The sequence below is a fragment of the Barbatula barbatula genome (genome assembly GCF_947034865.1).
Source record: "Barbatula barbatula genome assembly, chromosome: 7".
Taxonomy (NCBI): domain Eukaryota; kingdom Metazoa; phylum Chordata; class Actinopteri; order Cypriniformes; family Nemacheilidae; genus Barbatula; species Barbatula barbatula.
In genome coordinates, this window is record NC_136770.1 from 21,474,971 (window position 1) to 21,502,632 (window position 27,662).

The window sequence follows — 27,662 nt, forward strand, 5'->3', positions numbered from 1 at the left end:
ACAAAAGAGTGTTATTAGGAAATATCCAAAAGTATAAGAATTCACATATAAAAGCCTTTTAATGGGGCCTCTCCTGCAAAAAATGTATAAAAACTCAAACAAAGAACCTGAGGCCACAGAACTCTGAGGTATCTGAACTGGATTCTGTGTTTTACATTTCAATTATAAACCAAAAAACTGCAATCTTAAGGGGCACTTGTACATCGCATCACCCTGTTTCCTTTACATTTTTTAGTGTTAACAAACCGTACAGACAAAATCACAAATCTCTTTTGCAGTCCCATCTAACAGTCAACAAATTTTCAATATTCATTCACAACATTGAGAGGCAACAACTTTGAACTGTTCATATCCGCTGCTTCATTTCTCCCGGCTTCAGTATTTTTACTGTGGTTTATCAAATGAATGCCTATTATTTTAACAACTGTTTCATGCCCCAGTTATTTAAATCCACATATTTACATATTTTGTGCATTACTTTGTTTCGCTGCAAAACCAAGATAACCGTAAATGTAATGGGGATGACATTACAGTATTCAGGAGTGGTACCAATATAACACTTCATTTCCCTTTCGAGCATATAAATCCTAATATAAAATTTACCTTAAATACAAACCTCTCCATAAACCATACCATACAGATAATGTATAAATAGAAAAAAATGGCACAGGATTATTAGCCTCATCTCTCAGGTGTCTACACCTGAACAACTTTGGTTTCTTCGTGGGACCCTTCACACCCAACAGGCCCTTCCATCCGCGATGTCTCTAGTGCTGAATCATTATTTTGTGAGCAACTGGTTCTCCAGAACCTCCAATCGTTTGGTCATAGCTGACAGTAGATTCAGGTTAAGAAATTATCACCGTATATGAGAAGTACATCATACATCACACTTGAATGCATTTCTCTACTATAATAATTGTTAGAACACATTCAAAATAAACATTTCAAATATTCTGACGACAAAAAAAACATTACTTTAGAATTTAATGTGTCACACACTGTTTGTCCTATGGAGATGAATGATATTGTAAATTGTGTTGCTTGTTGTAAAGACGTACTGTATGCTCATGCTAACGTATTCCACATATATTTAGGCATTAAGCAGACACGTTTATTCAAAGTAACATAAAAAGTGGGGAAAACAAAGCGATTCATTCCTATCAAGGCAATATTATGAGTAGAACAAAAAAAAACTGTACAACATTTGTTAGTACAATTGAAGTTTCATCAATTGAATACAGAATAAGATTTGATGGCTATTTATAGGGATAGTTCACTCAAAATGTATAATTCTGTCATCATTTATCCATCCATATCTAAACCTGTTTGACTATCTTCTTCAGAATACAAAAAAAGATATTTCGAAAAATGTTGGTAACCATAAAACATCGGCCCCCATTGACTTCCATATTTGGCAACAAAACCCCAGAGACATTTCTCAAATATCTTCTTTTGTGTTTCATATACTGGTTTTAAACTACATAAGGATGAATAAATTGTTGTTGTTATTATTATTATTATTATAAATGTAAGAAGTATTAGAGCATCTTTACAATTGAACTTAAAAATGTTCTTGCAGGTCTCCTAGAATTATATAAATCCGTCCCGATCCACATCTAGAGACCAAAGCATCATATACAGTAGTTGGCACCTAAACATCATATAAACCACATAGCAATGCCTAAGCAACCAGTTTGAAACACCCTAGCAACCAAATAGCAACATGTTAAAATCCTCAGAACCTTATCAAGCCGATACAGTAGAAACACTTTTCCCTCAGAAAATGTCAAATCTAGTTTATAGGTAGAGTAAAGAGAATGGGAAGGAAATTCAAACAGATGACCGACAGGTACTTTGAACGAAATACATTACTTGTTATCTCATCAAATATCATCAGATCATCTAGTTCTGAAACATCTGTTTCTGGACTCAGCTTGCGAACAGGGGACCATTTAAACTATGATGAATGATCTCCGAGTTCGAGTTTGGCAACAAAGAGCCATTGAAAGCTGTGGTCACAGAGGTTTATGTGAGGAGCCAAACCAGAGGGGGCGGTCTGGAAGAGATCAGAGCTTCTGACACAATAAGCACTCTCTCTCTCTTTACACAGGAGCTTCTGTTCAACTCCTGCAGCATCTGTGTAAATCTACAGCCTATAAGCCAACAGCGAGCCAAAAGTGTAAATGTACAATAAAAACAAATTTGTGTTACATTTTCCAAAAAAAAATTTCATCTGTTCCACCCAAAGCCTCAAAACCCAAAGCCTCAAAACGCATTAAAACACAAGATCAGTCGCTTGGAAAAGCAGGAGAGCATCTCTCTTTAACAAGCCATGTGATTTGAGGTGCCATTCATGTACAAGGAACAAACAGTACAGGATGAGTGAGCCAAAGTTGATAACATAGTGTTTTTAAAAGGAACCTGCCTGAAAATAGAAAAAGGATATGTTTCTGGTTGAGCTGGTCCAAAGTTGATATGGTTGCCTGTTGAAACTCTACAAGACTTTCACAAGCGCAGGGGTCTTTAACTTCAATCTCCCCCTGACTCTCAGCTGGAAACAGAAGTGAAAAGAAACAGAGATGTTTAATTATTGCATAGTGTTTTATACACAGGTACAGTAGTGGCCAAAAATGATGTCCAAATTTGGACAAAGGTAAATTTAAAGAGGTGCTTAAAATGCTGTGTATTGCGTAGTTGTGCTTTGAGTGTAAACTGAAGGTCAGAATTTAAGTATTCTTTCTCTTTTCAAATTCTCTGATACACACCAGTTTACCTTTTTTTGCCAAATAAAAACCTTAAACTAACCTTAAAGCGTAGTGGTTTTTTTCCATTTTGTTCAATAAATCTCATATTAAAATGATTTAATCAAACCTTAAATTTCACTTAAAGCATAAATTGTGCAAATAATTCTTTTTAATGAAGCTAGATGGCGATGCAGAACAGTTCACAGCATCTTCAGAAGAACTCTTTGAAAATGTTTTGAATTAGTTTGTTAGTTTTTGCTGGTCTACCTTTCTAAGTCTTTAGACCACTTCAGTGCAGTTAGTTTTCAACAGTAGCTAATATTTTGAAAAATGTTGGTAAGCAAACAACAATGACCAGCATTTACCATTATACAGTATTTACACCACATAGACATGCCACAAAAAAAGTAGAAAAATCTTAATTTGTGTTCCATAGACGAAAGAGTAATTTACAGGTTTTGAATGACGTAGGGGTGATTACATGATTACAGGATTAACATTTTTGGATGAACTATCCCTTTAAGTAGCTTTTCCAACACTGTTCATCTCAGACTCACCTGCGCAGACATTGAGTTTGAGATTTTCTGCGATCTGACTTATAGCAGTGAAGTCGGCTGAGTAGAAGAAGTGTTTTTCCACAGGATCTGAAGCAATGACTCGCAGTTCATCCTCTATGGCTTTGCCCACACCAACGGCATACATGGTGATTCCTTAACAAACAAAACACACATACGATAATCTTATCAGGGCGGATTCAAAAAACATACTGCCATCAAAAGCTACAACTAACTGCTCTTGTTTCATTAGGGAAAAACATGCAGTAAATAGTTTTTATCCATAACTTTGTTGGCTACAAGTTAATAAAAATGTTTGCGTAAAATTTGACAAGTAAATTTGATCTGCAGTTTTACGTTTCAAACAGAGAGGGCGCCAGAGAGCTAAAAGTTTCTAAGTGTTTGTAGCTTGAATTAAATACCCGCTTCCTTAGCCTTCTTGGCCCACTCTGTGATGTCATCCTGCGAGCGGCCGTCAGTGAAGACCAGACCAACCCTTGGGATGTTCTTATTGGCGGGACGGGCTCCCTCTGTCTCAGAGAAGCTGTTTTCCACCATGTGTTTGAGAGCCAGGCCTGTCATGGTTCCCTTCTCCATGTACTCCACGTTCATCACGGCCTTCTTGATCTCTTCCTTCGTCTGGTACATGCTGAGCGGGAACTCCGTCCGCACCCGGCTTGAATACTGGACAAGCCCTACGCGTGTGCCTTTGGGAGACACGTCCAGCTGATCTACCACCTGGTTCACAAACTGCTTGACGAGCTCGAAATTATTCGGCCGTACGCTTTTGGAGCCGTCGATGAGGAGGACCAGGTCGATGTTAGAAGATCGACAGGCTTGTAGAAGAAAGAGTATTGTCAGACGTGTTATTGTGGACTTTGTTGACTGTATAGGTCTTGATATTTTTAAAGGAGAAGTGGGATAATTTTATAAAAAAACTAAAAGGTCAATTGGTTGAACTGCAAGGTCATATTTAACTTTTCGCCTCTTTAAGTGTGCAAACAATAAAATATGGCCTTTGGTTACACTTTAGGAATGTGTTCTAGGCATTTCCCCTTTTAAAATAACACTGTGTGGGGAAATCCCAGCTGTAGTAAATGTTGGTATGAATGAAAAGCAGCAGTACTTCCGCAGGTCTTGCCATCATCCTGAAGCACGTGACCCTCGGGACAGATGCAGTGGTATGATCCGGGAGTGCTCACACACTGGTACTCACAACCGTGTTCAACCGTGTTGCACAAGTTATCCGCTGCAGGAGACAAAACAACAGCCATGAACTGAAGTGCATCACCCAAAAATGAAAATCCTTCATCATTTACTCACTCTCATGTCATTCCAAACCTGCATGACTTACTTTCGTCTACAGAACACAAACAAATATATTTTGAGGAATGTTGGTAACCAAAATTTTTTGAGCCTCATTGAGTTCCATTGTATGGACACATGACCACTTTTTTTCTCAATATATATATTTTTTGTGTTCCACCAACATATACAGGTTTTATACAAAAATAACAGAATTGTCATTTTTGAGCGAACTTTCCCTTTAACGTTTTAAACAACACTGAGCGTACGGAGGAAATCTGGTAAAGAGTGGTCTGGATCCTTCAAAGCTAATGTCTGGAGGTCAACTACAAACATGATAAATGGGCCGCTTGATATTTTTTGTGCTTAAGAGTTTTCCAAGACCAAAGTCTGGGAAGTCCATCAGGAATGATATGGTGGGAGGTCATTTCCGTGCCAGTTTGTGTGGTGTAAAAGTGTTTTTCATTACAGATAATGTTCTGAGTGCAGTTTGGGGCTAAAGCGTTTTGTGAGGTGAATTATCAGGCTGTAACCTTGATGTGAAAGCCAAAATAAACGATTAAGGTGAATGTTTTCAACATTTCCGGGGTTAGATTATACTGTGAGTCTCCTTTTTACCTTCCGTCTGACAGACTTGACTGTGGCATTATAGACCACTTCACAAGATCTAGAAGCAATTCTTGTTTCAGTTTTTGTGTTTGTTTTTAATCTAACATATGTAATTAAATGTCAAAGATATTTTTGTAACATTTTAAATTGGTTTTAAATATTTATATTATATTTTTATAAATATTATATTTCGTTCAAATGTTTGTGCAGTGGAACAGGAAGTTCTTCTGGACCAGCGCTGTTTATGCCATCCAAAGTTGTCTATATGAGCTCATAAAGTGTTATAACACCTGTCTGATGTCATACATACACTGGCAGGTCTTTCCATTCTTCTGTAGAGTGTATCCTTCATTGCAGATACAGTAGAAGCCATTGAGCACACCAACACACTTATGATCACAACTGTGATTGCCAAAGGAGCAGTAGTCGATCACTGAGAGACAAAACAAAATGCAATACTGCATTAGAATTACAAAAGCAAGATGGTCTGCTGTTGAAAGTTCTTCTGATGAACCAACTAGACCACACCAACAATGCTAGCTAACAGTAGCCTCTGGTTTATCAATGTGGCCGTTTATTGAGAAAGGTTTAAGAAAAAGGAATACGATTTTGAAGCAATGCAAGCATACATGACATGAATTGTCTTATAGTACAGATCTGAAACGGCTTGTTTGCCCTCACTAACTTGTGCAGGTCTTCTTGTCATCGTTGAGCGTGTATCCATCATTACATTGACAGTAAAAGCCTTTGAGTACACTGACACACTGATGCTTACAGCTGTCATTCCCAAATGAGCAGTAATCGATCACTGGAACAGGCAGAGAAAAGCAGAAAACAGACTTTAGAAAGAGAAAAGAGCAATATGCAAGCCGTGTCCCAGGGTGTATGCTGTTTTGCGTTTTCTAAAAGCTAAGTGGTTAACATAAGGCATATAGTGTTAACAGTTAAAGCAGCAATCCATAAAATTTGTCTCTAAATTGCCATCTCAGTTTACCCAAAGATACTTATAATAGAGATGCGTCACTGCCATTGAAATTAAAGGGGAGGAACGCAATGCTCAATATGGCCTCCCTAGCGAAGCTTTGAATTACGTAATAAAAGCCCAGAGGCTCATTGCGGGATAGCTGCTGAGTGGCACGACCTCTCTAAAAGGACTTTGGTTTAACACATAAACTTGCAGGTTACTTTACAAACTTATTTTAGGTGGGTTGAAGACAGTCAACTGACGTAAAATGACATCAGACGTTTTTTCTGAGATTTAGGACAAAATTGTACCAATTATTATTAAAAGCTTACTGTTGTGACAGATTTAAACACAATTCACAAAAAATGTGTTATAAGTATGTAAATTTTTTAAGCAAAATTTAACAGGACAGTTCACCCAAAAGTAAACTTTTGTTTACTCGCACTTAAAAATCCACAGAACTGTCTTTTGAGGAACAGGAAAGGAGACAAAACGTCAATCCATGTTCACTTTTTACATTATGAAAAAACATCAACATTCTTGACAGTTCTCCTGTGTCCCACATAAAAATGAAAGTTATGCAAATTCAGATCAACATAAGGGCGAGTAATATTAAAGAAATTTCAATTCGGTTGAATTATACCTTAATAAATTGTGAATCAGAAATATGTCAGCACAACGTAGGGAGATTGAACTATTATAAATCATCCTTTGCCTTAAATATACAGTACATTGGATGAGTTGAAAATACATTAGGGGAGCAAATGATGAAATAAATCATAATAATTTTTTATAATAAGTACTTGTTACTTGTACTTGTTGTGTCTTTCTTTATTCAATAGTTCGGCAAATATTATCATGCTGATCATCATAGCACCACTGGTTACTATCAGAACTACTGCTGAAAAACTAGTGAGGATACCAGCACACCAGTATCTCTTACTGGAAACCAAAATTCAAAATATATTCGGGTCACCACAACAACATCAGCAGTTTGTGTGAAACAGTGTTATGTGTGTGTGTTAATAATCTGGCCTCACTAACTTGTGCAGGTCTTCTTGTCATCGTTCAGCGAGTATCCTTCATTACACTGGCAATAAAAGCCTTTGAGTATACTGACACACTGATGCTCACAGCTGTCATTCCCAAATGAGCAGAAATCGATCACTGGAACAGGCAGAGAAAAGCAGAGAAGCTCAAAGCTAAGGGTTAAACAGGCAGCTAGAAGAGTTGGCAAACAGCAAAATGTTGTGTATCATTTTGAATTTGCACTCAGAAGAGAACTGGAGTTGTTTTGAAACTGTGATTATGTATTTTGTGAGGTTTGATAATGTAATCTTCACTAACTTGTGCAGGTCTTCTTGTCATCATTAAGCGAGTATCCATCATTACATTGACAGTGAAAGCCTTTGAGCACACTGACACACTGATGCTCACAGCTGTCATTCCCAAATGAGCAGTAATCGATCACTAAATATAGATGACATGTATTAGAATGAGGACAAGGACAAACAGGGTAAATGTTTGCTTTACTGTATAAGAAAAACTATTTTTTTCAATTGTTTATCAAGATGTTGTTTTTGTCCATCGCGTCCTTAAAACTTCTGACACTCTGGCTTCCAAAGTTGTGGAACATAAAAATCTAGCTCAGCAATGGTCCAAAAATATATGGCAAACAATTGAGAAAAATTGAATTCTTTAATAAATGCAATTATAATCCTTAGGTCAGGGGTCGGCAACAGCGCCATTTTGGGCCCCCTCCCACCAAATAAAATTTGTCTGGGGCCGCAAAATATATCTAACCTTTAAATTACTATACCACAGGTTATGCATTTTGGGTAGTAGTTGCCCAGGTGCACCATTAAGTGACAATATAGTGAGATTTGATTTAGAATTTAGTGATTTATACAATTTTGTCCCTGGCAATAAGTAGGAGTGTTGCAATAGAAATGTTTATGCGCTGCTCTAGTTAGACTTCAGCTTTTTTCTGTGAACTTTTGTTACGGCTTTTGTTTTTGCGGTGTTTGATGAACAGCCACAAGAGACCGCCTACTCTACGGACATCATGCGTAAACATTATGAGAAGCGCTAGCCAGACAGGATTTAAACTATGCCGGCTAAAAACCTAAAAGTTTGGTTTAAAGACGAAAAATGTTCTCACCATTCCATTTCTAATGCACGCATACAGTTTTCAGCCAGGGTGATTGGCTGGGTAAATGTGTATGCCTTTTCAGATATTTCTTGAAGAAATCAGGACAGAAGTGGTCAAAAGTGGACAAAATAGACGGATTACAACAGCAGGTGTAAATGGGTATGTGCCTCTTTCGTCCACTTGTGATCCGATCGACCAAAACGCATCTTAATACCAGGCATAAAGTGGGCCTTATAAAGACTGCAGGGAGCCGCAGCAGGGGGGGAGAAGAGCCACAGGTTGCTGACCCCTGTCCAAGCTGAATGTATGAATTTATTGTCTGCCGAATATTTTGGTTCATTACTAACTTGTGCAGGTCTTCTTGTCATCATTGAGCGAGTATCCTTCATTACATTGGCAATGAAAGCCATTGAGTACACTGACACACTGATGCTCACAGCTGTCATTCCCAAATGAGCAGTAATCGATCACTAAAAATAAATTATATATATATATATATATATTAGAATTGAAATATTACATTAACCCGCAGGAATAACATTTCTTTTGTTTCCACATGTTATAAGTTCACTTTCATCAAACATTTTCGTAATTTCTACCCTTGAATAATTTTTTTACAGATGTACTTATCACAGCACACTAATTTGTTGAGAAACAAACAGAAAGTATTTAACTTAATGCCAAACATTATTAACCTTTTACCAGCTTAATAAATATTACTGGCAAACATTGAAATAAATGGAAGGAAATTAATTAGTAACCAATGATTTATTAAATGTTTAAATGCGGATTCCCCAGAAATTTTGTGGTTTTAATAAAAAAATATTGGGTTTTAATAAAATTTACTTGAATCGATTGCGAATGGAATGAGACTAGATCTTCACTAACTTGTGCAGGTCTTCTTGTCATCATTGAGCGAGTATCCTTCATTACATTGGCAATAAAAGCCACTGAGCACACTGACACACTGATGCTCACAGCTGTCATTCCCAAATGAGCAGTAATCGATCACTAAATATAGATGACATGTATTAGAATTTCAATAAATGACATGCTGTGTAATAATATTCCAAAGTGAGGAGTTCCCTTTTTCCATTCTTTTCTCAATTGCCTACCATGAGTGTGGGGGAAATCAATCTTGAAGTTGTTTTGGACCACATGGCCTAAAACTATTTATTTTGTTGGTTTTCTTCTTATATTCAAACCAACATACTACTAAATACATGTAAGAACATGTAAGAACACTCTAAACTAAGTTTCGACATTTGGTTCATCACAGCAATGCCAGAACCATTCAGTCAAAGGTTCTTAAAAAATATATCTTTCTCAAACTGTTTCTTTTCATAATATGAAGAACAATAATAACTTTTTGTAAAAGAAAAACGTAACGTAAACTTAAAAAAGTCCATAATAATTTAGGACACTTTTGAAAGCTGATGGTAAACAACTGAGAAAAACTGCAGAGGATGTCTGAGGAATTTCTATAAATAGCACATGTAAAAATCAACTATGAGCTGAATTGTTTTGGATCTTCACTAACTTGTGCAGGTCTTCAGGTCATCGTTGAGCGAGTATCCTTCATTACATTGGCAGTTAAAGCCATTGAGTACACTGACACACTGATGCTCACAGCTGTCATTCCCAAATGAGCAGTAATCGATCACTAGAACAGGCAAGGGACAGATAGAGAAAGATTTTGGCAAAGCAAGCAAAGCAAATAAACTGCATGAAAGCAAAATCCAAGCTGTTTATTTCAGAATATGTCTTGACCCAACAATGAGTGTTTTGCTTTGTTTTAACTATATTTGTTTATCCGAAAAACTACATCATAAGATGTACATGTAGACTGTGAATCTCTCTTTTTCCAGATGGGTGGTTGTGTATTTGTAATGATATCTTAATAGATAAACCATGTGGTTTCAGCAGGAAATGGATAGCTGGGTTATGGCGGTGTGCTACATCAACAGAAACTTGTGCACGAGCTGCAGTAAAGATTAGGCCACATTGAGAAAACATTAGTGAGAAGAATAAGCTGTGCTTAGCATGTGATTGTAGGTGTGTAGCTTTGTGATCACTAAATGAACTTCTGAGTACTTTCGAGATGCGAATGTGTGCGTATCCGTAACCCTCACTAACTTGTGCATGATGTTTCATCCTCATTGAGCGTGTATCCGTCGCGACAGAGGCAGTAAAAGCTTTGAGGTATGCTGACACACTCGTGTTCGCAGCTGTCGTTCCCAAATGAGCAGTAGTCGATCACTAAAACACACAGAGAACAGTGTAAGCAAAGCTCTTTTGAAGAAAGTCACCACTGCTACCATTTTTTATCTCTGTAAAAGATTACGACAAACAATTTAGCCTGACATCAACTGTTACAAATTCTGATCAATTTAAATCATTTAATCACCCTCAATATGTTTAAAATCGGTATAAATGTCATTGTTCTGATGAACACAGAGAAAATCATTTGGAAGAATGCTTTTAACCAAACAGTTCTTGGCCACCATTGGACTACCATAGTAGGAAAAATGACAATGGTAGTCAAAAGTGCCCCAGAATGGTTTGCTTTTCTACATTCTTCCAAACACCTTCCAAAATGTTAATGCTTTAACTAACTATTAACAAATACAACCTTCCTGTAATGTTCCCCAGAAAACATTATCTAGAAAGAATTACCTACTGTGCCTTTAAGCTTACAACAATTTATCAAAGCAAGCGTTTACAACAGTATGCAATATATAATGATATACAACATTTCAGTTGTATTTCTTTGAACTTTCGTCCATAACCTTGCTATGTGATTGCCAATATTAAAAACACACAAACCATCTGGGAATTTCCATACTGTGCGCAAAAGACATTCTGCATTCCAAGGTGCTGTAGTTTTATATACTATCATTCTGAAAATACCATCTATTTACTCTGGTGTGTCAAGTAACAATTTGGTGTACCAATTGAATTAGAACATTTCAGTCAGGAAAGAAACAACTGTGGGCTGGTAGCCCTTACTAACTTGTGCAAGTCTTTAGGTCATCGTTGAGTGTATATCCTTCACTACATTTGCAGTTAAAGCCATTGAGTACACTGACACACTGATGCTCACAGCTGTCATTCCCAAATGAGCAGTAATCGATCACTAGAACAGACATAAAACAGATGTTGAGTACATGTTACAGATTGCAGCTTTAAATTATAAAAGAACAACATTTTACCAGACTTTAACTCCACCCGACTTCTGTGACACAATGTTTTTATTTAATGCATGTTATTGAATGCATTACGGTACACTTCAATATGTGCTTTGCTCACTTTTGCAGGTCTTTTTGTCATCATTGAGCGTGTATCCCGTGTGGCAGTCGCACATGAAGGATCCAGGTGAAGCTATGCAGATCTGTTGGCAGTCGTGTTTCTGTTCTGCACATAAATCGATGGCTGCAGGACACAAACACACCTGTTGAGCACCGATGGAATGCTAAATGTCATATTTCTGTAACGTGTACTTTGTAAGGATACACACGTGTGCACGTCTTGCCGTCCTCGTTCAGTGTGTATCCAGGAAGACAGAGACACTGATAGGAACCAGGAGAGCTTTCGCAGATGTGGTCACAGCCGTGATCAGACTCGATACACAAGTCCATCCCTGCGATATCAACGTACACGTCAGTATTGTGACAATGCAAGACTAGCTAAAAATTGTTGAAATAGGATGGAAAAATCTACATGCTAGGTTGTTAAGGACCCGGTTGGGTTAATATGGACAAATACAACCATTGGGTTATTTAATGCAATGACATGCGCATACTGTTTTATGTATTTTCGTGTTATTGCTTAGTATTTGGCGTAGTGGGATTTATTTACATCAATGGAAGGACACAAATGTCTAGGCCCAAATAAAGGCTCTGGAGGAAATATCATCTGGAGGAATACTTCACCACAAAGCTTGTCTTGGAACTGCAGCCCAAACTGATGAATCAAGTCAAAGCTCTCCACGTGGAACACATGATCCTCAAACGGCGGAGAGGCCATTGCTCGGAGTGATGTCATATCCGCCCTGGCAACACCGATGGCGTAAATCTCAATGCCGGTCTCTCTCGCGGCGGCCGCCACCTCAGCCACACGGTCCTGAGGGCGACCGTCTGTCACAATGACTGCTACGTGGGGAACGTTGCGACGGGCACCTTCCTCAGGGGAGAACGCCACATTCATGGCATAACGGATGGCCAGGCCGGTCATGGTGCCCTGGGCCAATGGAATGATCTCGTTGATGGCTTGGACCATCCGCGCTGGCTTGCTGAAGGATTTGAGGGAAAATACGTTCTGGACTTGGCTGGAGTATTGGACCACGCCGACTCTTGTAGTTTCCAGGCCGATGTCCAGTTCATTGATGATGTCTATCATGAACTTGCGCATTGTCTCGAACTCGTGTGGACGAACGCTGCGAGAGCCGTCGATGATGAACACAAGGTCGACCGGGCCGGATTTACATTTGGGTTCAGCTTTAAAATGTGGAGAATTGTTTTAAAAACATTTTTTAACTACTACTTTCATCCAAAACAACTTTCAATTCATTCATTATTTTATTAGTATGTGTTCCACATTTTTGAACTCATAACCTTTGAACTGCTAATGTAATGCTACACCAGTTGAGCTACAGATCTGTAATAAAATCTGGGTCCTTAAACAAAACTAGGTGACTAAGCTTGCAAATTACAAAAATGTTTCTGGTTTCCTAATAATGATGCTATTGTCTGACCACAGAACCACTGTAATCTGACAGACTCTGAGGTAGCGTCTGCCTCTGCTAAAATGTATTTATTAATTTTAAGATGGTGATTTAACCAACCTGATTTAGGCCTTGCATCCGCAGTAGCCATTGTGGCTATCAGCAAACCAATATACACCAACGATCGTGTCATGTTTCTTCGACAAAGGCCCGAACTCACCACAAATGGCTATATGAGAAAAGTAAAGAAATTCCAGATCAGGGGAAGTCTGTGCATAAAAACGCATTCCAGTTAGAGCTTGCCGCAAAACAGCATCACCAAACAGATGTTGCGCAGCAATCTTTTACACAGAGGCTGTTAAACTGAAGGAATTAACAGACCTGTGGTCCAATCACATCACTACTGGCTTTAGGTTCAAACGCTTGTGTGAAGTTATTGCTGGAAAATTACAGCGTCTGGGACGTTGGTGCTGTAAACGATGGGCTGTTTGTCACTTTGACTTTCACAAAGAGGATTGTCTATCAGAGGGCCTGATAAGGGTTCTCATTATCAGGGCCGCTGAGAACAGTCACTTGTGTGTCACGGTTTGCCATAAATTCTTCTGTCTGTGAGTCCAGTGGATAAAGACTAGACAGATTAGTGCCGTGCTGGTTTCCAATCAAAATAAGATCAGATGGTTCATTCCCTTTTGTACTGTGTTTTGGGCATTATTCCAATAGAATTAATCTGCCAGATGACACCCCACCAATAGAATCCATTACAAACTAGTAGACATCATAATAGCTTCCATTAAAACCAATACGACCATTCAATTAGTAAAAATTATTATTGTGTTTTGGGCAGGGTTCTATTGTTTTTTGGCTATTTCGTCTTTTTTGGAAGGGTGTCTGTTAGAAACAACGATGCAAGTCAAATGATGTCAAAATGACATTCCACATGAATTCATGACTGACAGCTCAAATTATAAATCAATTTTAAAAGATCACCTTTGATAATCTGCACTTTTTTCACATATTGGTATCCATTAGAATACCATTTCAACCCCTAAAAAGCAATTTTTCCATGAAAACCATAACAATACTATATATTGTGTAGTGTGTTTTAGCCATTATGCCAGTTGGATTCAACTTCCCACCAATAATAGAATCCATCACATGCCAGTAGACACCCTTACAGTTTCCATTAAAATCAATACAAATCCCTTTAAAACCATTACAACTTTTCTATGCTTCTTTTTTCAGTAGGAAATAGAACCACTCACAAAACACTATAGAAAATTTTATGGAAGTAATGATTATATTTAATGGAAACTAATTGGTGTCTACTGGTATTTGATGGATTATATTGGTGGGATATAACTGTCTGATGGGAACCAATAGAACAACAGTAATTCCTATTGAAATAATGCCTAAAACCAAACAGAATTTTAAAATAGTTTGAATGGAAACCATTAAAATTTCTTTGATGGTTTCTATTGTTTTTTTAAGCAGTGCAATGACTCGTTTTTGTGTATTCAAAACCAAAAGACTTTTCGGATTGCATCTTTAATCAAGCGAGGACTGACATGTTTAAGTGAACTCTTCTTTTACAATGCTAACACAGAAAGTTTACACACACCAAGCATACAAGCATTCGAAAGACATTTACTAAATAATTAGTGTCACTATGTACCCTACGGAGTAAAAGAGACACATTCTGATTTCAAGTGTCTTCCATGACTCGTGGTAGTTTTCTCTCAGGCCTGATAAAAGCTCTGCACATAGCTGTGGGTTTCAGGGAGACTGTAGACTACAGTGCCCTGTGTCATGTAAATACAATGAGCCCCTCTGTGCTGTGTGTACACTGGCCTGCGAGCGTGCACACGAGCTACCGCGGCCCTTAACTCCGCTTTGAATATGGTTACGCACACATTTAATCGTATACACATCATGTAGGCAGGCAGCCAATTATTTCAGAAGATTAAACTGGTTATTCAATGCTTACAGGGAACGTGGTACCATTACTTGAAGATGGTAGACCATGTGGTGCACACACATGATTAGTCTCTAGAAAAAAACTTGAAGTGAAAATCTGATCTGCCTAAAAAACGAATTTCTGAACAAGCAACAACATTTGAGAACATCAACGTTTTATTTTTCGGGTTAGGAGCTAGCCCCGAGCTAGCCACCTGTTATAATAGAGCTTAATTTACCAAAAGACCCCCCACATGTGACTCATGTGACCACCAAATTAGAAAGCAGTTATTGTCTCCAATTAAGATTCCTTATTTATAAAACCTACAGTAAAAGCCAGATGAATGTTTGCTTGTCTTTGACCAACTGACATCCAAACAACAATTCTTTTTGGACTTTACGCCCCATTCAAGGGTGCGCTGTTTGCCACGTGTAGGCAGGCGTGAGAATCGAGCACCTGCGTAGGTAACTATCTTAAAAAACAAACACATATATAGATTTACAAATACTATGAGGCTGATAACACAGTTATTGGATGTGGGGATGGAGAGCTCCTCTTGCAAAAGACCTGTGGCAGACACAGTCTTGCAAAATGAGAATATAAAATAAACCAGGGCTGCGTTTGGAAGGGACTGGGGAACAATCGAGGCATGCAGGAGAGAAGAGAAGAAGATATGGGTGAGTGAGAAAAGTCTGATAACAATGGAGGTCATTCTTCTTCTGGGGTCAGTAAAGAAGTCAATGCCACATTTAGAAGAGAAAGACTATTTTAGGACTATTAAGATTCCTTGCATTGTAACCCCAAATCGCATTGATGTAATGTTTTTTTACTTTAAATAACTTTTTCACAATGTTGTTTCAGTAGATAATCAATACTGTATGTCATTTTGTTCTGTAATACATACGTTTTATTTAAATCATCATAATGACATCACTACCATGGTATATAAATACTTAATAAAATAATGAAAAATTAAAATATGGTTGAATTATTGTGAAATTAGCCACAAGGCAAAAAAAAAGTTTAAAAATAGGGATTTTCTAAACTAATTTTAAACTGGAATATTAACATATTCTTGACAAATTTATGAAATCTTACTTGAATAACTAATAAAAAATATATATATAAAACGCAGAAAAAGGACAACTGCATATGCCCATGGAAGATGACAAATAAAAAGTACACGCAGAACATGGGGTATGATAAAGATAGACGTAAGAACAGCTGCTCCTTGGAACCTAAAACAAGACATACAGCCATCATAAGAAGCAGGGAGAGAAGGCAGTAAAAGGTGAGAGGCAGTAAAACGCTTCCTGACCGATGTGTATATCTCTAAAAGACTGTTAAAGCTCTTCAGATCAGTCTAGCCCAGAGGGATCTCCGTGTAAAACCTCACGATGAACATTTCTCAGCTTGACATGAGGCAGACCAAAGAAAGTCCCAATGTGGCGAGCTTGAGGGAAGATAAGAGTATTAGAGGTGTAGGAAAGTGTGGCGCGTGGGTTCTTTGGCACCGGATTGACGGACAGCTTCAGAGCTCCATGGATTAAGTAACGGCAGTTTCTTGTTAGGGAAAGATTGAAAGCAGATGTGACACTTTGCTACTATTCGAAGCTTCGCCTCCAGCCAACCACTGTGCACCTAAAGCATGTAACAGTGGCTGCGGTTTAAAATCTAGTGTCGTGTAGAAAGCATTTTGTAAAAGTCATGACTTCTCAACTCTTAGGAAAGTTAACCGTTTTTGCTATTGTAAAAGTGTGGTAACCATGTTTTGCCAGATTGAAAACCAATTGTATTTCCATAGTAACACTACGGAATTTGATTTAATACTGACAAACTGGTTGGTTCAACTGGCAACTGTCGTAAAACCATGGTTTATTTTCCCAAAGATATGTTTTACAGGCTTTAGCCAGTCTTATTATAAAATAAATATTGTAATCACATGTCATCAATATGATTTAATAGGGTGAAGACAATAATATTACATGTAAATGAATAAGATATTGCTTTCATGTGTCAAGTTTTTTTGGTATACAGAATTAAGCACATTATGATCTGACATACTATATTCAATGCTGTGCACTGCGTCAGAGAGAAGTTACGCGACAACGCGTCTTTCTTGTCGCATCGCTCGTTCTTAATGCAGATGTCAGTTCTAGACTCATGGAGTACACTTCTATTATTATTATACATTAATATTATATCCAAAGAGGATGCAAAACCACACGCAAAAACCTTAACAGAAATAATCTTTACAAAACGCAGACGTTTTAAGAATTTAGAGATCATAACTATCATATATTAACGTATGATATTGTTCATTTTATTTCACGATAGTTTTCAATCAGAAAACGATTAAAAGAAACCAATAGTAAAATAAATTAAGCACAAAATATTGCTGACCACATCGAACTTGCTGCTCATGCCAAACCTTTAACGTCGATTTAAAAATACGCCTTTTTGATGGTGAAAAGACACATTTGTAACTCTGTCATGCTTTGATGATCGTTTTCAGAAATCTCAACAAACACAAAATCTTGTCACATTTCATGTGATACAATTACGCAACATTATTTCTTTCTTAATTCTCCAGGGTTCCCCACTGTGGACTCCACAAACTCTCACCTGTGCGCAGACGCCTTCACTCACCTGAGAACAGACACGCGCTCACAGGGATGGGGCAGGTATGCTTGATCTCTCCTACACAAACTGTGAATGGTATCCAGTCTCCTATTCACAAAATAAAATGCAACAGAAACGACACGGCGGTGGTTTAAAATGTATATTAAAAAGTTAAAGCGTTTCTCTGTGTGAAGTAACGTCTCAACACTATTTTCTAAGCACAGTGAATAGTCAAGACATTGGTCAGGTATTAAATCTATGTAGATCCCACCCCCGTCCCACACTGGAAGAGCAGGCAGGGTTTCTTTGGGGGGCTTGCTCAGCAGGAGAGAGAACATTAACGCTTTCTTTCGCTTACCCTACTGAAATTCCTTGTGGTTTTGCTTCGGTACACAAGTGGTGACCTCTTGAAATCAAATTTATTTTATGTTGCAAGAGGGAATTGACTTTATCATTGTTTGATTGATTCTAAATATTATGGCGATTTATAAAGGCATAGGCTCTCATTAAAAGCTCTATTAGAATATTTGGAAAACAACATTCAGGTGTTTGTTAAATGAATAAAACACAATTCAAAAGTTTAGGGTCACTTGAGTGAAATTTGTATTTTATTAATGTTATGTGACATTATACAAACCTTTGGATCTGTAGTTGTATGCTTAAATGTCTGAAAATCCTTCTGCAGATAAAAATATTTGAATTGTTTAGACATTTAATTTAATTCTAAATAATAATAGTTTCTTGTCTATGACATAGGTTTTACTTTTTTTCACTAATTAAATCACTTTATAGCTTGTGTGATGGTGGATCTATCAAAATTCGTGTCAATGTCAATGAAATAATAATAATAAGGGTTTAAAAGATTTCACACCATGCACAGTAATAAAAACAACATATAGCTGATGTCCAGGTCGACCTTTTTCCTAATGAGCTCTACATGGGAAATAACACCACGACTGACCCTTTGACCCTACACCCTTTTGGGAATACACCAATAAAACCCCCTGGCAAGACAGAACGAAACGTCTAAAGTCTGCTTCACCATGCCAGCAGATTTTTTGTTTTTTTTGTTTGCCAGCCTTTTACATTTTGTTTGGTTCCAATCCAAGAAATTACAGCACATACAGATTCATATGACAGGAAGAAAATGTGTGGATCTCAGGGTTATTTTGTGAATTATATGTCACAATTATATTGTGAATTAAAATCATTCTGTGTCTATGTGCTTTAATATTGCTTCATACCATAACAACGTTATTTATTAATAAAACATGCATCATAAGATTTAACAGAATGGAAGAACAATCCCCTGGCATCAATCCTGAAATCCCGATTGGGATAAAAAGGATTTATTTTCAAATAAGTTTCCAACATTTCTGTGTATTGGACTCGTTTTGGACTATAACGTTAGACTATAACGTTTCTTTTTTATAAATTAAATGCAGAACACAAATATAAATATATTAGAAAAGTGAGTTTCTTTCTTAGTATAAATGTGGTTAATGCTCCCACTTAAAAAAAATACAGTATATAAATATTTAAATGATGTTAAAGCATAAGCTCCATTATAAGATCTTTGAGAAACCAAATGTTTATTTAAAAAGGTAAATTGTCATGAATTTGGAAAGGATATATTTTGCTTTACAAATAGTTTGCCAAGTAAAATGAACACTTTTTTCATCATTAGGGAAGAGCAACATTTTCCCTTGTTGCCGAGGGTAACCAGAGAGTCGGTAAGGCAATACCTTCAATTCAGACCTGACCAATCGGTGATCATCCTACATGCCAAAGTTGCTCAGAAGTCATACGGCAATGAGAAAAGGTGAGAAAGTATACCTTTCTTTCCCCTTCTTCCTATATTTATTATGCAAAACGAACCATGCTTCCGTTCCTTCAAAGGTTTTTCTGCCCCCCTCCTTGTGTGTATCTTAGTGGGCACGGATGGAAAGTCAGACATGAGCAGCTTAAAGGTCAGAGACCCTAATTCTCACCGAAATGTGATAGTAAACAGTAATATGTAATACAGAGCACCCCTAAAGGAACCGCAAACCGGACGTTTCCATTTCTTTTGACTCAGCATCAGGTCTGGGTGAGTCCAGCTGTCGTCTGTTCGGGTACATGGGTCTGGACAGCTCCACCGATCCTCAGACAGACAGGTTCAAGCTGAGTTTTGAAGAGCAGGAAGACAAGAGGGTGAGACACGAAATCGAGCGATCAAAGTAGATGCCTGACAGGTTTATGAGTGAACATCAACTGCTATGTGTACAGATAGATTTTGAGATGGGCTGAGATGTTTACTTTACCGACATTACAACCAGGTTTGGGTACTGTAAGAAGTGTGGCTGGGTGACCATGAAGAAGAGTAATGAATATGAATTCTCCTCTCTCTCTCTCTCTCTCTCTCTCTCTCTCTCTCTCTCAGATGTTTGCCTGTGCTAAAACCCTGTACATCTCCGACACGGACAAACGAAAGCACTTTCGGCTTCTGCTTCACTTGTTTCACAACGGAGGGCAAGAAATTGGTTCATTTCACAGCAGACTCATTAAAATCATCTCCAAACCGTCACAGAAGAGGCAATCCATGAAAAACGCTGACCGTAAGTGTGCACATGATTCTGAATGCCCAAAGATCACTACGTGATACTGTAGGTTTAGAAACCCAACCCCTATACATTTGTGTTGCCATATTTAAGCGTCTTTATATGCCAGAAGTGGGGTCAAGACCTTAAACGGTGTCACCTGGCAGCCATTGCCGCAAGAGTCAGACATTTGACCTCTAACCTCTTGATCCTAAAGCACACAGTGAGAAGCATCTTCTGTTGACATTGACTGTTGGATCCACAAAGAAATTCTAAAGGGAAGAAAGAAACGCTGTGACAGTGTGACATCTAAGAGCAGTGGTCAATTGATGGTGAATTCCTCATCGCCCTGTTGGAGAGAGAGACAATGAGACATAGTTTCAGAGAGAAAACGAAGTTACAATCAGTCACAGTTTCTGTACATTGTAGAGTTTGTTGTTCACTTCTTGCTATGAATATGTATTATGGGAAGTATCATAAAAGAAAATGTACGGGTCAAAAAATCTCATCCGTCCTTCAAACCTCTATGTTCTCTATAGGATCTTACCATCTCTGGGTCTCGGTACCAGAATATATTTTTTGCATTGTGGCATTTTTTTTAAATAATCTCTCCAACAATTTCACACCGCCGTATAAACCCCTATATGTATATCCTATTCTGCAAGAAAAACCAAAAAGAAATCTAATTTCTTCAAAGTAGGGGTGTCACCATGTTCCAGTATGGGCAAGAACCGTGATATAAAAAACACGCTGGCACAGATACCGTGATATTGTCATTTATCCAGCACACATTTAAAATTTGTCCTCAAGAGAAACAATGGTTAAAAACTATCTATCTTTGCCTCCCGCGATTCATTGACCAAATAAAAAGACAAAACACAAAATTAAGAGGGAATTTGACCAATAGAAACATTTCTTTAAAATATTACAATAATATTACAAACACGATAATCATGCAGTTAAAATCTGAGACTGTAAAAACCGTACAAATTTCTTTTACATTTCATTAAAGTAAAAAATCTGCCTCTGTTTCCCTCTGTATGTTTGTTTTACAGTGTGTATTATATCGGGCTCAAAAGTGTCATTGTTTAATCGTCTGCGATCACAGACAGTCAGCACGCGATACCTGGCGGTGGAAGACGGGGCTTTTGTTGCCAGCGCGAGACAATGGACGGCCTTCACTATCACCCTGGGTCTGAGATCCAATTCACATATTTACAATGTTATTCATTTGTTAATTATTTTACAGCAGGAGCAAGCACACGACCCAACAAAAAATCAGTTTTGCATTATCATAGGTGCTAACTGTCAGGAACGGTGTAGGAGGGAGAACCCAAGTGCAGGCAGACACAGGGATGAAGGGGTTACAATAAGTTTAATCACAATAAACACAAAACAAAAACCCACGAGGGAGTAAAACAAGGCTAGATAAATAATAATGACAACTGCACACGGACTAACTAGACTGAACAAAATAAATACTAAGACAAGTCTAGACTAACTCACTAAACACATGGTAACAATAATTCCAGACACGACTAATCCAAGAAACAGGTAGCGCATGGGGAAAGGCAAACAACATACAATGACCAAGCACAGGACAATGAACACGAGGATGTTTTAAAGGGGAACAAACACAGGAACATTAACAAGGGGCAGGTGTAGGTAATGAAACACTAATGGGAAGGCTAACGAGACAAAAGGGCGGGAAACACTGACGAGACACGAGAAAGCACATGGCAAGTCAAAATCAAAACAAAGCCATGTCTTTCTCACACAAAACCTAAGGCTATGCCAAGACCAAGAATAAACATGACATGATAGCGGAATCATGACAGCTAACGTTTTTTTTTATACTAATGTATTTTAAAATGACGTAAAGATGCAGTACGTACCTTTTGCGTACTTATCATCATCTCTGTTTGAAATATAAAAATTGCAGTTTACTTCACGTACTTATCTTCAAGTGTGTCGAAACATTTGACATTCAGACAAAATCTGACCAGACAGCTCAAATTATATAATTACACTGTAATGTATCAGAGTAAGGGATTCAAAGTTACAGTCACAGCTTTAAACCAGGGTTAAAACTGGCCTTAACCCTGTTTTCAAAAAGACATTAGTCCAGAGACAAGCATTTTACAATCCAGAATTAGGAACTACTTGGTCTGGAGCTCCTAACCCACACAAACTGAAGTCTCATTAATTGGATTTTCACACATTGACGATAACTAACTATATTGGCATGCACACCAATGAATGATAACGTTAACATTACGTCAATTGTTATCGCTCTAAATGCAATTCCAGCAATATTGTTCTTCTATATAGATGCTGCCATTGTGTGAACAGCCCTTATCCCTCTTCACCACCATCCCTCTTCAGACCTGCTCTATGGTTTACAATGGACTGGTTACAACAGTAGCTAAATAAACTGAAGAAACCCAAACACAACTGGCTAAATATTGGTCACACTAGTGCAAATAAGCTCTCACGACCGCTGTTGGCGCCTCACTGCATTTGCAAGTAAAATGTGGTACCATTTCAAAGCACTTAAACAATAAAGCCTAGTTCTAAAAGGTCAGATTGTAAAAGTCTGCAACATGTGCTCAACAGATGGCATAAATGTACCATAAATGGGTTTAACCAGCATGCAGTGCAAAAAAATCTAAGTGTCAGGGGTATAGCAAGATACAAAATAATATTTTTCTCACACTTCCTCTACAGGAGACATCCCTAATACTCACTCTTCTCATTATAGTGAACGAGCACCGGTCCGATCGGAATGAATATACAGGTTGCGACAGCTACATCTTTTACGGAAGCGTGGTTCAGCTGGTGTGCACCAACTCGGGCGTGGCTCTGCCACCTATGGTACGTGACGGAAACGACAAAACTGATTATACTGTATGTCTGCAATGTGCAGAATTTGTGCGAGAGAGATTTAACATCCATTCACTATGCCACTATCCATACCATCCTTCCTAGAATGTACTATATGCTCCATTACATGCTAATAAAGTAAAAAACTTTCATTCTGTGTTTACTTTTATCTAAATTGTTTCTCATGCATGTCTCTGGAGCCCATCGAGTCCCATATTTCCATTCTTGTTATGTTTTGTTAAAAGGAATCTGCTACAGACATGCGTCACAATTTGCTGATAAAAACCTCAATTAAAATGCCAAGGACGACATTGAAATACCACATTTACTGCAAACATACAAACTTTACAATGTTGAAATCGCTGACTGGTATGTGGAACAGTCAGGTGTATTGTACAGCACACAGGTGTTGTGGAGGGGGAAGCGAATGAGACCAGGTGCAGTGATGCATGATGGGACCTATTTTATGGCATTCTTGCCTGTATCAGATTTCTCAAAGACACAGACATTTTTTTTGGGGGGGGGTAATTTATACCTTGAACTTAAAAGGGATGGTTCACCCAAAAATAAAAACGGTCATCATTTATTTACCCTCATGTCATTGCAAACCTGTATGACTCTTTCTGACGTTGAAACACAAAAGAAGATATTTAAAGAAATTTGGTTTTGTGTCCTTACAATGGAATTCAATGGGGCCCAGTGTTGTTTGATTACTAACGTTCCTCAAAATGTCTTTTGTGTTCTGCGAAAGATAAAAACATACACATGAAAAATATATAGATTTTTTAGACATTTAAAGCGGGTGCAAAATGTGCAAACAATTTAATGTGTCTGAACACTATTTTCTACCCTTCTAGATAATACGCAAGGTGAATAAGCAGCATGCGTGTCTAGACATGGATGAACATGTGTCTCAGCTTCATAAATGTGCGTTTCAGTTCAGAGACAGCAGTCACATGTACCTCTGCCTATCCAATGAAAAAATTATACAGTTCCAGGTGAACACATGAACATGCCCATCAGATGATTAAGTACTGTTCATTTGCTGAACAAATAATATCTCAGTATCTCATTTACGTTGTATAGGCCTCTCCCTGCCCTAAAGAGAGGAATAAGGTGTTATTGAATGATGGCTCATGTTGGACCATCATTGGAACAGAGGTTGTGGAATTTACCTTCAGTGAGAGTTTGACCAGTCATCCGACCACCATCAGCCCATTACCCATCATCAATGGACTGGAGGTCAGAATCCACTAGCCACTCAATACATTTCAATGAAATATTTTTTATTTAACTGTTTGTGTTTTGGTAACTAAACAAGGACAAGTCTTTATTTTTGGACTTGTGCTTTCATTATTTAGTTAAACGGTGGAGGTCACGTGGCCATGTTGGAGCTTCATGGCGAAAATTTCAGCCCTCATTTAAAGGTTTGGTTTGGAAACATGGAGGCTGAGACCATGTTCAGGTTAGCATTTACCTAAAATATCTGCTCATGTGCTTTTACTTTGGTAAGATGTGCGGAAAGTGCTCTAAAAGTGTTACGGTATGGTAAGCAAGTATGTCACAGCAGCTGTTTTGAAAAACTATACAACTACTTTAAATCTATTTAAGGGGACAATTTATTTAAAAATGTATCATACTTTTAATAATCCGATAATGTATTTTTTAACTTCAAAGCAGAATTTAATGCAAGTTTAATGCCTCTTCCATGCAAGTTGAAAATATTTGTCAGATCGCGTCACTCGCGCAAAAATAACGAACTATTCCCGCGAGTAATGGTGGATTCACACAGTACTTGGCAGTAACGTTTGTCCAGTTCAAGGGAAACATGCGGTAAGAGGCTAAATGCGGGCTGCTTTGTGCATCCAAAATCCTGCAACAAGCAGATTGTATATTTCTACAGCAGATGAATTATTATTAGCACTATTCATAGCACAATTTGAAATTTATTACATGTTCTGTGCTTCTCTCCGTCCATGTTGTCCTCATGGCAGCAATCATAGGCCCATAATAAACCATCAGTATGGGCTTTTTTCATGCTATTGCCGATATGCCAATGGTGTTAAATTAATCCAACATATGTATAATATAATGTATAAAATTGGCTTTCTTTGTGAAATTAAGGGTTTAAAGTAGATTTCAACACAAATCTAATCTTTTCACAGATTCAGAAAGTGAATATCACAAGTGCTCCAAGGCTGGCCTGTGGGTTTTGAGCATTTTTCATGATGCTGTTGTCACAAATTGCTCTAACATCTTACTTTTAAACCACACAACTGTCAAAACGCCACACTGTTTAGCTGCTTCTTTTCTCAACCAAACATGTCACGTCTTGTCCAAATAATAACACCACAAATGCACAGGCATTCTTAACAAATAGTACTTGTTGTGCCTGTATAATTTGCAGTTCACTTTATTTGTCAATGACATAACAGTTCCCTTAAATCAACACTAGACTTTTTCCAGCATTGTCTTGATTTCCCAAACCAGCATGCACATCATGTAACAGGTCAAATAAATTAGGGTAAAGTGTCCAAAAACAAACTAAAATTACATTTCAATAAAAAATGAAAGCTGTAGTCCAGCTAGGTTTTTTTTAAATGGCCGCTTATCTGTGTAAAATTGTGCTCTGAGTAGCACCAAAAAGATGCTTTTTTAGCATGATGCTTTATGGTTTGGAGGGTGTATTGAGTAGCCATTCACTACCCCAAGCCAAACCTCCAAGTCTCTCTAATATTCTCAATTATTAATGTAAAATCACATCTCTCCGCTAAAAGCCACATGATTTGCGGTATCGCTCATGAACGTGAAATAATATGTGACACATATAGTGTACCAGTATGCAAACCCCAGAAGAGAGTTAACATTTTAGCACTTGCAGTTCCATCGCCATAGAGCCAATGAGTTTTTTTAATGGGTAAATGCTTCAAATAAGTGAGTGGGGGGCTGTACAACATTATTCAAAATATCTCTGTGTTCTGCGGAAGGAAGGAAGTCATACAGGTTTGAAATGAGTAAATGATGACAGAATTTTCATTTTGATGGTGAACTACTCCTTTAAATGTCATTATGCATAAAAGTCTCAGAAGTAATACAACATGGACACAATTCTCTTAAACCGTGGATGGAGATTCATTCACAGAGTATTTACCTACCAGGGAAAACGTTTTTAATACATTTCGAAAAAGGTTTTGGAGACTTGCAGGTGGTTACATTGATATCATTTGTCCCTCTAAGGTCATCGAGATCTCTGCTGTGCGTCGTTCCTGACGTGTCCGTTCTCAGCGCTGAATGGAGATGGATGCGACAACCCATCACGGTGACCCTGTCTCTGATTCGACTGGATGGCCTGATCTACAGGAGCTCTTTCTCCTTCACGTACACACCTGAACACAGCGCACCCTCTCAACCGAATGGTGCGGCTGAAAAGACCACAGACTCGGACTCCCTCATAGACACCATACACCAGGAATTCACACGGACGAACTTTCACCTATTTATGCAGAGCTGAGCGCGCGTAGACCATACACTAAAATCAGTCATATTGATAACACAGCGACAAGAAAAATGAGTTTGGGGCACCTACAGGCCAAAAAACTATGCGTTGAGAAAATGTTGATGTATTTGGCAGTTCATTTTTCCCTGTGTTTGAGCTACCAGTATAACCATTACATAACTATGCACATACCCTTCATACAAAGGCGTTATTATCCAGCAAAGTTATCACACCCAAGATCATCTTCAAAGCCTCAGTGCTTACAACATACCCCATAAATTGTGTTGAAAAGTGTAAGCCTGTGTGTGTGTACGTTTTTTTCAAGGGCCTTAGAGGTCATCCGCTCTTTCCTCCTCCTAATTATTAAAGCAAACATGCGTGAGAGGGTTTGGACCGGCACAACACATCAGCTAATCTTTATCATGTGTTCGGTTTCGCCAACCACCCCTGGAATTCATTTTCACATCAATCCATTCCGCCCGGTTACTTCCGTTGCGTTACATGGAGATAATGTTTAATTCCATAAAAACGACATTTCTGTCAGCGTAGCCTTCCTGTTTGAAATGAAGCTCAGTTGTTCAAACTGAGAATTGTTTAGGCACGTGTCCATGGGGCATCGACGGTCTCTTTTGGCCATTTAAGGGCAGCTTTCGGGAAGCTGGGAGTATAAAGAGATCTCTGTCCTTTTATTTTGACTGGCCTTTTGTGCAATATATCAGCACCATCCTATCATTCCAGTCCAATCTGCCTTCGGCTGCGATGCGTGATTGACAGCTCTGAGAAGGGGCCTTTAATGAACCAGAGGCTGATCTCTGGAAGACGTAGAAGTTTGACTAAAGATGAGAGAAGTATGAAAACTATGTCTTTGCTTATTGTTCCCAAAGTCTTGTGTAACCAAGCGCCCAAATATGGGATAATTAGTGTCAGACATCAGTACAGAGGACATTCCTGGGGCTTAATGTTATTTATAATAGCATAAAAGCATCATTTTCTTCGTATTTTGAAAGCCCACTCCTCAACTTTTGAGCGCCATCTCTGTTTGAAAGGTAAAATTGCAGTTTATGTACATTTCTT

General features: G+C 38.1%; 2 protein-coding genes across 5 annotated transcripts; one reads left to right on the plus strand and one right to left on the minus strand.

Moving 5' to 3' along the window:
• Positions 1-17,855, minus strand: matn4 (matrilin 4). 4 transcript variants are annotated; one of them, XM_079459630.1, is made up of 19 exons: positions 17,658-17,855; positions 13,175-13,283; positions 12,264-12,827; positions 11,849-11,971; positions 11,641-11,763; positions 11,345-11,467; positions 10,468-10,590; positions 9,872-9,994; positions 9,220-9,342; positions 8,679-8,801; positions 7,527-7,649; positions 7,224-7,346; positions 5,901-6,023; positions 5,526-5,648; positions 4,428-4,550; positions 3,724-4,137; positions 3,305-3,457; positions 2,450-2,554; positions 1-837 (listed from the first exon to the last, which is right to left on the minus strand). In XM_079459630.1, the coding sequence occupies exons 2-19, from the start codon at positions 13,245-13,247 to the stop codon at positions 782-784; spliced, it is 2,841 nt and encodes a 946-aa protein (XP_079315756.1). In that variant the 5' UTR covers positions 13,248-13,283; positions 17,658-17,855; the 3' UTR covers positions 1-781. The 4 variants fall into 4 exon arrangements, with proteins under 4 accessions (XP_079315756.1, XP_079315758.1, XP_079315757.1 ...); XM_079459632.1 differs by lacking the exons at positions 9,220-9,342; positions 9,872-9,994; XM_079459631.1 differs by lacking the exons at positions 5,901-6,023; positions 7,224-7,346.
• On the plus strand, positions 15,526-26,883 carry rbpjl (recombination signal binding protein for immunoglobulin kappa J region-like). The gene is made up of 12 exons (XM_079459634.1): positions 15,526-15,685; positions 17,602-17,692; positions 19,318-19,452; positions 19,530-19,600; positions 19,708-19,823; positions 20,053-20,227; positions 21,265-21,402; positions 22,971-23,083; positions 23,950-24,090; positions 24,179-24,334; positions 24,454-24,557; positions 26,330-26,883. Exons 1-12 carry the CDS (start codon positions 15,658-15,660, stop codon positions 26,601-26,603), a joined length of 1,542 nt encoding a protein of 513 aa, XP_079315760.1. The 5' UTR covers positions 15,526-15,657; the 3' UTR covers positions 26,604-26,883.
• The last annotated feature ends 779 nt before the right edge of the window (positions 26,884-27,662 follow it).